This window comes from Cebidichthys violaceus, unplaced genomic scaffold (genome assembly GCF_023349555.1).
Source record: "Cebidichthys violaceus isolate CVI_PGR_0920_01 unplaced genomic scaffold, fCebVio1.0.p SCAF_74, whole genome shotgun sequence".
In the NCBI taxonomy this organism is placed as follows: Eukaryota; Metazoa; Chordata; class Actinopteri; order Perciformes; family Stichaeidae; genus Cebidichthys; species Cebidichthys violaceus.
Genome location: NW_027176958.1, coordinates 422,964 through 437,361, shown reverse-complemented (window position 1 = coordinate 437,361; position 14,398 = coordinate 422,964). Strand labels below are relative to the sequence as shown.

Below are 14,398 nucleotides of genomic sequence, written 5' to 3'. Positions count from 1 at the left end.
TTTATTTATTTATTTATTTTTTTTTTGACTAAACCCTCCCAGGAACAGAGCGGATACAACCGCGGGTACAGTGGCACCGAGAGAGCACACTCACACAGGTGAACGCGTCACTTTTGACACATTCCATATGGCTACAGCGGGCTGTTGCCAAGTCCTGGTGTCTCTCCTTCCTGTAAACTACAAGCCACCCCCCCCCCCCCCCCCCCCCCCCCCCCCTCCTCCAAACACACCACCACCTCCTAATTCTCACAGCCCAGAAAAGTACAGCTGAAGATCTTCTGCGGATTATCTCCAGAAGGAAAAACCACGTGCTGGCACTTGCGGACGACATGCAGGCGGACGCACCTTAGTCTAATCTACCGAGCACGCACACAAACGCAGGCCGCTAGCCAGTCACGTCTCTTAACTAGCGGGTTGGCTACTCCGCTTCACGTGACATCAAAGTTCGGTTTACCCACCTGTGCCGCTCGGTGGGATGCTGCTGACAGACAACTCCATGGCCAATGCCAGCGCTGCAAGGCGTCTCTCCCTACTTTGGGTGGAAGGGAACTGTTGCAACTAAGCTCGACTCGACCGTTTAATGCCATTATTAACGCTACTTATGGCTTTAGCCAACCAAAGACAGCGGCCAGCAGAGAGGAGTACACAGGCAGGGCCCTCCCACCTGCACCTTTAACATGAATGTTTTTATAAAAAAAAAAAAAGGAGCTACCGAGAACCACCGCAGCTCACGGCTTCGCTTTCAAAACTCTACTCTCGAGAATAAATACAAATTTGACGACATGGAAATGTGTAAATGTCCACTTTGATGCGAGATGATGAGAACAACCAATTTATTCAGGAGGTACAAAAAGGAATAGGAATAATGTGTCAACTTTTCATCAATATGCATGTTTGAACATAAAACGCTGTGCATGTAATAAGAGAGGCTCTTCACTGGTGTACTAAAGCCTGCACAAAAAAGAGACGCAATCTCTTGAGATGTGCGCGCACACACACACACACACACACACACACACACACACACAGAGAGAGACAGACAGAGAGAGAGAGACAGACACACACACACACACACACACACACACAGAGAGAGAGACACACAGAGAGAGAGACAGACACACACACACACACAGAGAGAGAGAGACACAGAGAGAGAGAGAGAGAGAGAGAGAGAGAGAGACAGACACACACACACACACACACAGAGAGAGAGAGAGACAGACACACACACACACAGAGAGAGAGAGACACAGAGAGAGAGAGAGAGAGAGAGAGAGAGAGAGAGACAGACACACACACACACACACACACACACACACACACACACAGAGAGAGACACACACACACACACACACACACACACACAGAGACAGACAGAGAGAGAGAGACAGACACACACACACACACACACACACAGAGAGAGAGAGAGAGACGCAGAGAGAGAGAGAGAGAGAGAGAGAGAGAGAGAGAGAGAGAGAGAGAGAGAGAGAGAGAGAGAGAGATGTTTTCATTAAGTGCTCTGCAACATCTTATTATTTTCGCCTGCTCCAAAACTGCTTCTGGCTTCTTCAAAAAAAAGAAGAATAATGTCAAGTGAACCAAATAAATGTACACCACTGAATTCTTCACTTTTCCCCTTTTCCTTAAATGTGAAGATCATCTTTCTCTGATTACCACTGAAACCGAGGTTGCCTAGCAACACACAATTAAGAAGTATGCTTGCCAATCGGGCGGCAAGGACTGCCCATTATCAGATGAAGTTACTGAAGCAACAAATGTCAGCTACATGCAAATGTTGTCCGCGTGCATGTGTGTGTGTGTGTGTGCGTGTGTGTGTGTGTGTGTGTGTGTGTGTGTATGTATGTATGTATGTATGTGGGGGGGGGGGGGGGTATTTGCATGAAGCTCAAAAAGTGACTTCCCACTCCCACAACTCCTCCCCCCTCCGCTGAATCTCACATTTCGCTTCTTATTTCCTTGACAACACTCGGAGGGAAGCCACTTCATACAACTCATTAGTTTATAACAAGTGCAGCAACGCACAGACCCGTTAGAGAGGCACGCAAGACACAGGGTCACATGGTGTACAAGAAAGGTCAAAAGGTTTAATTCTTTCTTAAGCTCATCAAGTCTCATCAGCAGGAAATATATCATTAGTATTAAAGGGAGAAGTTAAGGCCTTCATGTATAAACATAAGCTCAGATGATGTCTTGCTGGAGAATTTGTCCTCCCACTAAACTGAGCATAACGATCTGCCACACCACTTGTATTAACCTTGTATGAGACAAAACTATTTCTACACAGCAATCTACATAATTATGTATTCAGGGAGACCACTAACATATTCCCAGGAATATGTGATCAACAAGAATACACCATTGTAGAAAACAAAAAAAAAGAAGGTAAATGTACTTTCAAATAACTTCAGTTTGAGCGGGGCGGAGAGCAAATGTTACCGTCTGAGGTGAGAAGGATTGAGTTTGTTTGGAAGTGTAGCAAACTAATAAATGAAAAGAGCTTTTAGCGACACTACAATGCAATCAGGACTTCAAACAGACAAAAAAAACAAAAAACAGCTACCTATTATAGTCCATACAACTATACATCCGATTAGTGTAATTGGATTCAAAGCAGCTAAGCCCACGATTAGGTGAGAGTACAGTGTAAAATAGAACGACAGCAACTCGGCATCAAAGAAATAAACTTTTAAAGACATTTTACTAACTCTTGTCTGGTAAAAAAAACAAAAAACAGTTTGAGGAGTTTATTAAAAAGGACAGCTAGTGAACAAACATCCTGCATTAAAGTGTCTAAATTGTAACGTGGAAGAAGCAATGTGGAGCTAGAAAACAACTCCAAAAGCACACTGTTGCTTCAAAAATCATTCTGACCAGTAAACTTAAGTGAAAGAAAATACCAGAAAAAACCTCAATATAATATTGACCTCAATAACTGGAGCGCTGCTCATAAGAAACGTTTCAACTTGGTGATGAGACAGGATCCCCTCCGGCAAATGACACAACCTTGTTGCAATACATGTATAAATAGTTGCGTAATTTAAAAAAAGACCTCTCAGAGCAAAGCTGCTTAACTTGTCAGATGCATCTTACATGCTACTCCTCCGTTCAAAAAGACTTGTCACTCGGATGTTTCGTAGCATGCCAAAGATCTATCAATCGCATACAGAACTAAATCTAACTGTGCATCTAATCGAAGACAAAAGACTTTCAGGAAAAAAATAATTATTTCTAAAAAGCTACAGAAATATAAAAAAGGGGAGAGAGGGTTTGAAGAAATGAGTGAGAAAGGTGAGGTTTGACATTACTTGTGTCGGGTGTGGTGGCCATGGTTGAGACTATGACAGGTGGACCAGTGCGACGTCCTACCATCTTGGTGTTGTTAAGGTTTTGCACGTGGAGCGTTGAGGAAGAAGTTACGGGAACAATGTTGCTCTCGGGGGGGAGCGTTGATCCCTTTCCGAAGGAGCTGGGGGCTGTGAAGGGGGCTCGGCGCCGCTATTGGCGATGGCAGGGGAAGGTTGGGTGCTCTCTTCATCAGCTCCATGGGGGAATAGGAGCCGGAGAAGGTTTTGGGCGCCGCTCCGGGAGTGCCCGGTGCTGGTGGAGGCTGCTGTCCGAGAGCAGACATGGCAAGACCGGTGTGGGCATTGTACATGGAGAAGGGTCTTCCCTGAGTCACAGCACTGCTATATCCTCCAGAGCTGATTGGGAAAGCTCCGGTTTGTCAGGGGCCGTGTTGCTGGGTAGCTGGTGGTCTCCAGGAGGTGTTGGGAGGGTGCGCTGCTGGGTCTTCTACCAAGAAACTCTCCCATCCTGGGGGACACGGTCTGCATGGTGTTGGGAGGTTGCTGCATCAGATTGGGGTCCATGGTCAAACCCTGGGGCTGCATGTAGAAGTCGTTGCGATTGCCGAAGCTGTTTGATCGGCCGCGCGTGACCATACCGCTCGCCTTGCAACCGAGCGCCACGCGGGACAGGACACGGGCCTGGGCCAAGTTGGGGGCCACAGAGCGGACATCGTGGTCCTCCATCATTCCCAACATGCCGGTGGAATCGAAGCCATGTTGCAGCAGGAGAGTGATGGTGCTCTCAGCCAAGCCTTCACCTCGCAGGAAAGCCAAGAAGGCAGGGTCCACCATCTTCTTGGGGTCTACAGCACTGGGATGATGAGGAGGCAGGCCGGATGTCATTCCAGCTGTTGCAGCCACCATGGCTGAGCTGGGGTCATAGTTTGGGTCATAAGGCAGCCTCTGGGAGGCTACAGCTCCATAACCCCGAGGGTAAGCTCCGTCCATTCCCTGAGAACCTGTGTCCACCACTGAACTGGTGGCAGCTGGCTGGCGGGGATCCAGGGACAAGCTGTTGAAATTGTTATAAGCTTGGCGAGCGGAGAAAGACGGTGACTCAGCGGCGTAAACAGGAAGAGGGGGATGAATCCCGTAGACTCCAGGAGAGGGAGAGCTGCCACCAATACGGTGGACGTCTGGGATCATCTTAGATCCGAGACTTTCCCTGTACAAACGGCTCAGCTCGTGAGCGGGAGGGGGAGGAGGCGGCGGAGGAGGCGGGGGAGGCGGTGGAGGGGGAGGAGGCACGGGGGTAGGTGTTGAAGCGGAGGGCAGCATGGAGGGGGTGGCCCTTGCCTGTCCTTGATCCCAGGTAGGTCTCACTCCACCAGAGCTAGGCCCATAATGCGAGGCTGAGCTGGTGAGCAGGTGCCGGTTATCCCTATAAAACCCAGACTCTTCAGGTAGCTGACCAGATAAGGTAGCGTCGGCCAGGTAGTAATCCTGAGGCGGTGCAGAGGCCTGGCCGGCCATCACTTGCCTGAGGTAGTTGCTTAGATCGGGCACAGAGTTCTTCCTCAGCGACTGCTCCCCATGCCGGTCCTGCAGGATCCGCCTGTACAGGGAGGACTGGAGGTCCGGATCCTGTTTCTCACAGAGATCGAGGGTGATGGTGAAACCACACTCCGCGGTCTCCCCCACCCAACGGCAAAGAACTCCTTCGCCCCGCAATGGTGCCACAGTAGTGACAGCGACTTGCGGCCCTGTCGTTCTCGCCTTCAGACCATTCGGGACCACTCTGGCCCAGGGAGCCGACAAAATGCGCCCGCTCACTCGAGTTAGGCATCGGTGAAGGCAGCGAAGCAGGCGGCTATAAAAGCGGAAAATAGAGCCGCGTATTGTGTTTCCACTCTCCAGTTACACTCACCCCCCCCCCCCAATCAAAAGGGAGGAGCGGAGAAAAGGTGAAGCATGAGGTACCCTTTTACCTGATCTGCAGCTGTAGCCCCCCCCCCCCACCCACCCACCACCACCACCACCACCACCACCACCCACCTCCCACTCTCAAGGCTGTGCTATCATGTAGCTCCCTGCTGGCAGGCTCTCTAAATAATTCAGCCCTGGAAACATTAGAAATCCATGAAGAGAGAGGCAAACATGACAAACACATAGAGGGAGTACACACACACACACACACACACACACACACACACATAATGAAAATAGAATAAAAACACACCTTTAGGACGAGGCTGTACTCCATTGTACAGCAGTGATCATGCTTGTGCTGGGCGTCACGCTTTCATTCAAAACTGAGACCAGTGGTAAAGAAATTGGGGTGAAAACACATGCCGGACAATGCAAACAGAACGGAGGAGGGGACGAGACGCTAATCCAATGGGGTTGATGCACGCCATTGGCAGGGACGGTCCACTCGTCCACAGCGTTTGCTACAAGGGGATTAGCGTCGAACTAAAACCCGCTTAAATCCACTGCCCCCTCTGACATCACTTGAACCAGATAGTGTACACAGGCAGCACACGCTCCCGAGGCCCCTGAATGTGCTCACGGAGTGTAAAGCTACAGTGTTTACGGTGCTTAGTGGTTATTGCTAACCCCTCCGCTGGCAGCCGGCATCCCCCTGGGCGTGAATGGATCCTCCCCCCCCCCCCCACCCGAGGGAATGGGGAGGTTGGGGACTGACATGCTTGCTGTAGTGTGTCCCTGGAGAGAGGGGGAAGGGGGCGGCTGCAAAGGCTGGACACACGAGCGCTACCGAGGGTCAGACTTAATCCCGAGGCCGGGAGATACGCTCAGAATGCACAGCCTCCTCTACTGGGCACCGACAGATTCACATATATGAATACACACACACACACACACACACACACACACACACACACACACACACACACACACACATACAAAATGCCCATTCAGGCAAATGCATGTTAAGAGGGAAAAGCAATCAGTTTGTAATACTATAAAGCAGAGAAAAGCAGAAAATCCTAACAGGAGTTGCAAAAGAAACATCTCTTTTATATTCAAAGTGTCAGACGATGACAAAATGATTCAGTATGAACTTCACTTTTTTTTAACCAGTCGAGTCACATTTCCGCTCACACAGCTCTCACTTTGCCGCTACATCCACCAGACAGACGTGCAACAGAGCAGATGCGTCTTATCGGAGACGTCGCCATCTGAGAGATAACCGCCGGTGTTTACTTGCCGTGACAAGAGCAATGTAAACAAAACAAAAAAAAGAAGAAAAACGGCGTCAGGAGGAGAAGAAAAGGGAGCTTTGATAAGTGTGTGATGGGAAAAAAGCTGATAAGACGGGAAACTGCCAGCTTTGACTTCACCTCTAAGGCAGACAGCGTGGGATAGGACGAGGCGGGGGGGGGGGGGGGGGGGGGGGGGTATGATTGGACTGCACTGGACTGTGACAACTAGACTGCCACCAGCCTGTTTGTGTTCTGTGCTTTATTTCGGTTTTGAAATAGGGAACACCAAGGGTTTAAAAGGAAGAGTGTCCGGGGGACATCGTCTGTACGGTCCTGAAGCTGAGACACAGAGACAGCGTGACCGAGATTTATTTAGGAGTGACAAGAGACCGCGATAGTCTCTTTATGTTGTCCCACTACCTGTCAAGTCGCAGAGGGACACGCCGTAAAAAAAAGCTTGCTTTCCTTTTAAAGCGATTAAGTGATGCAATCGTGATATAATATAAAAAGAATGTGTCGAAATCTGAATTGGAGAGCATTAAGTAGGTCAAAACAAAAATAAATCAGAACACATCCATTTTCCCTACGGCCCTTAGCGGTCCGGTGTGATGCACATCTGAAGGCTTTTCATTAGAGGTAAAGCAAAGCTCGCAGTGATTCCTCAGCGCTGCGCTGCAGGTCGGACTCTCCCTGCGCCTTTTTTTTTTTTGTTGTCAGCTTTAAAAACACACACCATTAATCACCGTGTAGCATCTCTCTACGGCGAGCGCCGACAATAACTTCTTTTAATAAGCCCTCTTCCAGGGCCGCGTGTCACTCAGATCCCCCCCCCCTCGGCTTCCTGACAAAATATTAATAACAATAATAAACATCTCAAGCACGGTCAGGCTCGTTCGTGTTGCTTAAAAAAAAAAAACAACGAAACGGGGATACGGCACGTCGTATCTCCTGCAATGCAAAAAAGAAAAAAATTAAGCGTTTTCCCACGATTCATAAGCAAAGGGAAGCTGGGGTATATTTATATTGTCTGCATTCTCTGATATGCCTCTCATGAGAGCTGCTCCATAATTAAGTGAGCATGCTATATTACACTCATCAAGCAACGGGGACCCCGTGCGTGCTAGCATGGATGATACAATAGAAGAAGAAGAAAAACCCCCTAAAGTTACACGGCGGATTTTTTATTTTTCTTTGGTGAACAGCATCAGAATTGGTGCCAGCACCCTCCCCCCCTCGTTTGGTAGCTCCCGGCCAATCGGACGGCTCTGAGAAAGACCTCTAGGTGCACAATGTGTCGAACAGACGTCCGGCAACAGTCGTGCCTTCGGAGCAATCTGGCCGTCTTTCTGGGGCACGGGACGCTACCGGCGGGACTTGGCAGAGATAGCTGCAGAATGATTTAGATAGCTGCGACTCTACAACTGCTGATCCATTAAACTTTCATGAGGGACTTCATAAATTAAAGCCGTGACTGGAAGAACTTGAAAAATCCTACTCAATTACCGTGATTGTACAGTATATTAAAGTTTTAACGAGCCCCTGGGCCTTTTTCTCGCTCCAACACAAGTACGGGCAGGAAGGGTAAAAAAAAAAAAAACACAAAAAAACACATGGTACCAATTCTGGTCCGATGGCTTTTGGAGGGTTCACATCTGCTGTGTTAGCGAGACTCTTTTCCTCCGCCTCTTTACCGCCCTCGCATCTCTGCAGCGTATGACACGGCGTGTCACACGTTCTCATTGGGTGGGAGGAACGCGGGGCCGAGCGAGAGCCGCTACTGCAAAAAGCTTTTCATCAGCTAAAGGCGAGACCTCTCGGTAGACTCGGCGAGACGACCGATTCGAGTTTCGTCTTCCATTTTAGAGGGTTGTTGGGTTTTTTTTTTTTGGGAGGGGGGGGGGTTTGCCTCGTGCGCAGCCCCGCGCTCCGCCCGCCTATCATTACCAAGCCAGTGGCCCATACTGCATCACAGATGGGGCAGACAGAAGGGAGAGACGACAGCCCGCTTGCTTTTTGGAGAGACGAGGAGGAGTGTGCAGCTGAGTGAGAGAAGAGGGAGGGAAGGCGAGTGAGAGAGAAGAAGAAGAAGAAGAAGAAAGGATAGAAGAAAGGATAGAAGAAGGGAAAATGGAATTTGCCTCCGCATCGCTAAAGAAAAAAAGACAAGTAGGCTAGTTAAAGAAAAAGATCACTTTTCCAATATGTTCAACTGAGCTGTGGTTGTAAGAAGGCTACAGAAATACCGAATTCTAAAAATCTAATCTCACATCTCCTGTGGTGTTAATGCACGGCTTATTAAAGGAAGGTATATCCTCCCACACTGTCAATTTCTATAAAACCTGGAGACCATTGCGTCTTCTTTTTCATCTAACAGAATGAGATCAACTTTCTGACTTCCTAATTTATGTCAGCAAATATTGTACCGGGTGAAGTTGTAATAATATTAACAGAAGTCTGAATTAGGGTTTCCACACATGACCAATTTAAATCCTCGACGCATTCAAAAAGATGTTTTAGTTAAAAGTAATATTACATATATTGTCTCTAAACAAATACGATCCTCACTCGGAAGAACAATTGGCTGCCGAGTTCCTTTTGTGTGTTGTTCAGCAACTAATATAGATGAATTATATTCCTAATTATGCAACCATAAAGTGTCATCGTGTAACACAACAACAATGCAGATGTTGATTAAAAAACATTATCCGGCTAGATTAGAGCGGCTCTAATCTAACCCAGAGGGGGAAATAGTACTGCAGTGTACAAGCCAAACAACAATCTGAGCAAAGGAAGAAAAAAAAAAGAAGAAGAAGAAGAAGAAGAAGAAGATCAGGAGCAGAACTGTCCTCCCTCCCAGCCACTCGGCCCAGTTGCTGAGGAACGATAAACATTGGTTCAGCTCAAATTAAGCCGAGAACATGAAAGGACCTGAGGCTGGGAGGAACATGGGCCACGGCAGATCACTCCTCATCTCTTCAGATGACACAAATGAATCTCTTCACCCCTGAGAGAGAGAGAGAGAGAGAGAGAGAGACGAAGGGAGAGAGAAGGAGAGAGAGAGAGAGAAAGCTCCTCTCTCTCCCTCATAACGCTGATTTAAAGCTGATGCTTCCCAGCAGCTGCTTTGATTGAGCTAACTAGCAGCTTTTGATAAAAAAAAAAAAAAAAAAAAAAACAGTCGCTACCAGCTCCCTGCCTCCTTATTTGCAGACAGGGCAGATTATGCTAAATACATATCAAGGACTTTAATGGCTTAATCAGCCTTGTCATCTAGCCACCGGGTTTCCTTAGATACGCCATTACTGATCCCGCTGCCATACATGCTGATGCAAAAACAGCCCCGGATGAACTATTCCACCAAATATACATATAAAAAAAAAAAAAATGACACCTCGCACGTTGTTGGAAGCCGTCTTGGAAAACAATAGGAAAGAAAGGCGAAGGCTCTGTTGGACAGGGCAGAGAGAGTGTGGTCTCAGCAGACGGTTTCTTTCCCAAAGACAACCGCTCCAGATTTTTTTATTTTTTTTTCCACTCGAAAGAGATTGAGGGGAGACGGCACGAATCACGGCTTCATCTGGTCCGTGTCGGTTTGCCAAACTGCGGGCCTGGTTTTGAAGTGTGAACCTGGATTAGGATGAGTTAGTGCCGACGGCAGCCAAGTCCGCTCTTGTGAGCATTCTTTGCCTGCGTGTGAGACAAAAAGCAGAGCCTTTTCTTTTCTTTTTTTGTGCTTCATGTGTGTTTTTCCTGCTCGCGCGTTGACAATCTCCATGGCAGCCTTATCACGCCGCTACATGCGATCAGTGGGACAACTTTGCCTGGTCATTGGCTCGTAAACAAATCGCAAATCACAAGCTGTTTTCTTTTTTTTTTTTTTTCTTTACGCCCTCACAATGGCCGCCAGAGGACTGTTTCACTGATCCTGTATGATGGCCATCTGGAGAGTTAGAGAGAGAGAGTGTGTGTGTGTGTGTGTGTGTGTGAGAGAGAGAGAGAGAGAGAACGTCGGCAGGTACGCTCAGCATGCAGCAGCTCTGCATGCATCACAGCGACACCTGTTACCGTCTCTCTGTGCGTCTCCTGTGGGCTTTGAGCTGGTGCCCAGCAGAGCAGACTAACTGTTGTCCCCCCAGGAATGACTAACTACCTCAGCTGTCTGATTCACATGAACGCAACAGCTGGATGTGGACCGCAGCTCTAATCAGGAAGGATTCCCACCGATGAACGATCCACCTGCGATGTGAGATACGACCGCTTTTCAGGATTCAAAACAACGATCCTCCGTGGGCTTTCAGCGGACGCCTGTCGTCAAGTTCTTCTGTGCAACAGACGGATGAGAGGTCGATACCACTCGTGTCTGTACAACTATCAGCTAGCTAGTTTAGCTTAGCATAAAGACTGGAAACGGGGCCTAAAGCTAGAGGGAACAGAATCAGCCTCGTCTCGATTATCTCATCTGTACAAAAGGGTAAAAAAACGAAACAATTCAGCCTTTTTTCAGGGGGTTATGTAATTAATTATTTCTTGGCCCAGGACCAGTAACTTCCTGAAGTCTCCGCTGGTTGCCTGGCAACTAGACCTGGCAAAAAATAAATAAAAAATGTCCATGAACTTTTAGTAACAGGCTTATCTTTGGACGGAGCTAACCAGCTGCTGGTGGGAGCTGGCTACACATTCTACCTTCAGACATGACGGCGGTGTCGGTCATCTGACTGTGTATTCCTGTAGATTCTTTCAGGTTTGAGGCTCTGCTACTTTAGATTAAACACTGCTGACAGGAAATGAACAATCCGATATATAATGGATTTAGTGTTTTAAGTTTGCAGACAAAAAAACAAACAACGATTTTTTTTTTTAGACTTTTCCTGAAATCTTGGCTACAGCCCTGATCGCCTTTCAGAATAATAAAGTGTTTGCATTTTGCTGTAATGTATTCTCCTAATGCATTCAAATGCTACAAGCTGCTACTTTGGATACGACGTTCACCATCGCTTTTCCACCGCAGTGGCAGAGACTTTGTTTGTGTTTTTACAGGATGCGCGGCACACATGTCCTTCGTTTCGCTTGCGCGACGCCGAGACACTTACATCACGCTGCAAAAACAAACACTGGGAGGGAGGGGGTGGGTGGGGGTGGGTGGGGGGGGTGTAATGGTGCGTCTAGCTTCATTTTCCAGCACTGCAGTCATGTCTGCCTTCTCCCTGCGCTGGCTCCAGGAGGGCCCAGCAGCTTAACAAGCCTCTCGGGGACCCAGACAGCAGAGAGGAGCTGATTCTACCTCAGGACACAGTCTGACAGACACACACACACACACACACACACACACACACACACACAAAACACGCCGGGCAAAGTCAAACAAGTGGGTTTAAAAAATGCACATCCACAAGGCTTCAGACACATTTTATACACCCACACAAAGACCTCATGTTCTTTTGTTGCCTGGGCCGACTTTGTAGCTACGCGCACGGCAGGGGGCTCCTGTTCTATGCTCGGGCCCCTTCAACGCAACGCCGCTCTCTAATCCGCAACCTAAAGCCTAATAAGCACTGTTTGCGCTGTAAAAAAAATTGGCTGCTTCCAAAAAAAAAAAAACCAGCCGTGACAGGGAGAGAAACCATCCAATCCCCCGCGGGTAATCTAACTCCGGGTTCAGATGTTTAGAGATTCTGCACAACCACAAAAGTCGCATAAACAACGACACTCGTTCCCGAACGAACGGAGAGAGAGGCGAGAGGAAAAGCCTCCAGATGACTCCAGATGAAATGTATACACACACACACACCGTTGACTGTAGTGTCTGACGAGCGCTTGCGCGCCGGGAGAAAACTACAGCGATCGATGGGTATTGATCGGCGATAGGTCTCGGGGTTGTGCTTACAATGAGGACGGTTGGATGGGGGATGTGTAGCTCTGAAGCAGCATCAGTAAGATATATTAGAAGCTGAATGCTGCAAGTATAGCGAGCGAAATGTGACTTATTAGTATAGTGACAGTAAGCGATGAAGTGGTTTGTAGAGGTTGTTTTTTTTCCCATCATCTGGGTTTTCAAACATTTGAAATACATTGGAAAGGCTGTTGAAACAATAGTTATATGTAATGTAAATGTCAACAAAATCACACCGTGCAAACCCTAAATCAACTATCACTGCTTCCATTCATCATAATACATAACAATATCAAGGTCAATTAACTGTGACGTGCAAAATCTTGACTGGAAAACACACAAGTAGGACTCTGCAGTCCTACTTGTGTGTTTTGAGGACGTGCGACTCTCTTGAGAGGAATGAGTGATGGTAAGAAGTTTTAAAGGACGGACACATACTCATGAGTTTACCTTCGCAGATCCGGTCTAGCCTCTGCCTCTTCACTTTGTGTTTGTCGGTCACGGACATGGCGTCAAGCACAGCGCGGGCACAGGGCGGCTCGGCACGGCTCGGCTCGGCTCGGCACCTCTCCTCCTCGGCCGCAAACACTGGCAAGGTTTCAGACTCCTAGTGCACTGTCAGCACTATTCCCCGGGGCATACCGCCTCGGCACATACACCTGCAGGAAAGGCACGAAAAACAGACTGGTTAAACACAACACTGGCGCACACGCACACACGCACACACACACACACACACACACACAGACACACACACTTTATACATACACACATTATTGATGTAAAAGCACACAAAAAAAAACTCAGGAAGGCATTAAAGGGTCCTTGACTACAAAGTCACTCAGCCTCTAGCTCACAAAGAGCCTGGGAAGCTGCAGGCGATAGATATACAGAAAATCAGTGAATCACACACACACACACACACACACACACACACACACACACACACACACACAGACACAGTCTCTCTCTCTCTCTCTCTCACACACACACACACACACACACACACACACACACACACACACACACACACACACTTACTCGGATACTGTTGGTGACAAAGTGCCCCATTTGCTCTAAAGAGTGGCAAAGCTTCCACGCTCTAAAAGCTCCACTTTTCTGCCGTTTGAAGTGTGTTTTCTTTCACTGACAAACGCTCATCTGAAGCTTCATGTGACTCGTCACATTCCTCATTGATCGGCGTGACATTTGAGGCATCTCGACTCGGGTGGCAAATAACAATCAAACCCCCCCCCCCTCCCCTCCTCTCTTATTTTGCCCTCAAAGCCGTTCAAAAAAACAAAAGAGGAGAGCACAGGCGTTCACCGTTCATGTGACAAATGTCGATGCAACATGAGAGGCGAAGTGAAGCTCTCCGGTTGATGCTGCTGCACCTGAAGGTTGACGGATTGCCGTGTAATGACGCATTCAGGCCAATAGAGGGTAGTTAAAATCTACCCAGAGAGGAGCGCATGATGCCGCTTACACCTCCAAACCATGTAGTGTTGTGATTCATTACATCCAGACTTCTCCTCTGGACTCACAAAAATACAGTTTCTAACATAGCATTTTATTTACTTTGACCAGATTTCAACCGACAACTGTAATCGTACTTCAGATTACGTCAGTAATTCAGGCTCGACAAAGCCTTCAATTCTGCATCGCTGGCAGACACGCAGGCGCATATACGTACAAACACATGTCTGTTAGAGAGGAAACAAAGGGTGTGCTTTTTTCTTTTCTTTTCTGGCAGTGCATAAAGAGCACAGTGAGGATCAGCATTTTTTAGTGAATTAGAGTAAAACGATTGCAACACAACGGGATTTAAATGTTGCACCGAAAAAACTCAAGATTCCACATCTTTCTCATCCAGGACCGGAGCCAGAAGCGCCTCTCCGCTCACAAAAAGTACCGACAGCACGAAAACATCTTTCTCTGCCAGAAAGCATCGGGGCAAAGAGATGCGACTGGAAGCC

At 47.9% G+C, this 14,398-nt stretch overlaps 1 protein-coding gene across 1 annotated transcript; it reads right to left on the bottom strand.

Annotated features, from left to right (window-relative positions):
* Positions 1-2,791: 2,791 nt before the first annotated feature.
* On the bottom strand, positions 2,792-5,181 carry ctbp2l (C-terminal binding protein 2, like). The gene is given in 4 exon segments (XM_068736952.1): positions 2,792-3,465; positions 3,467-3,742; positions 3,744-4,973; positions 4,975-5,181. Coding segments are annotated over 4 exon segments (1,902 nt in total). The 5' UTR covers positions 5,155-5,181; the 3' UTR covers positions 2,792-3,249.
* Positions 5,182-14,398: the final 9,217 nt, after the last annotated feature.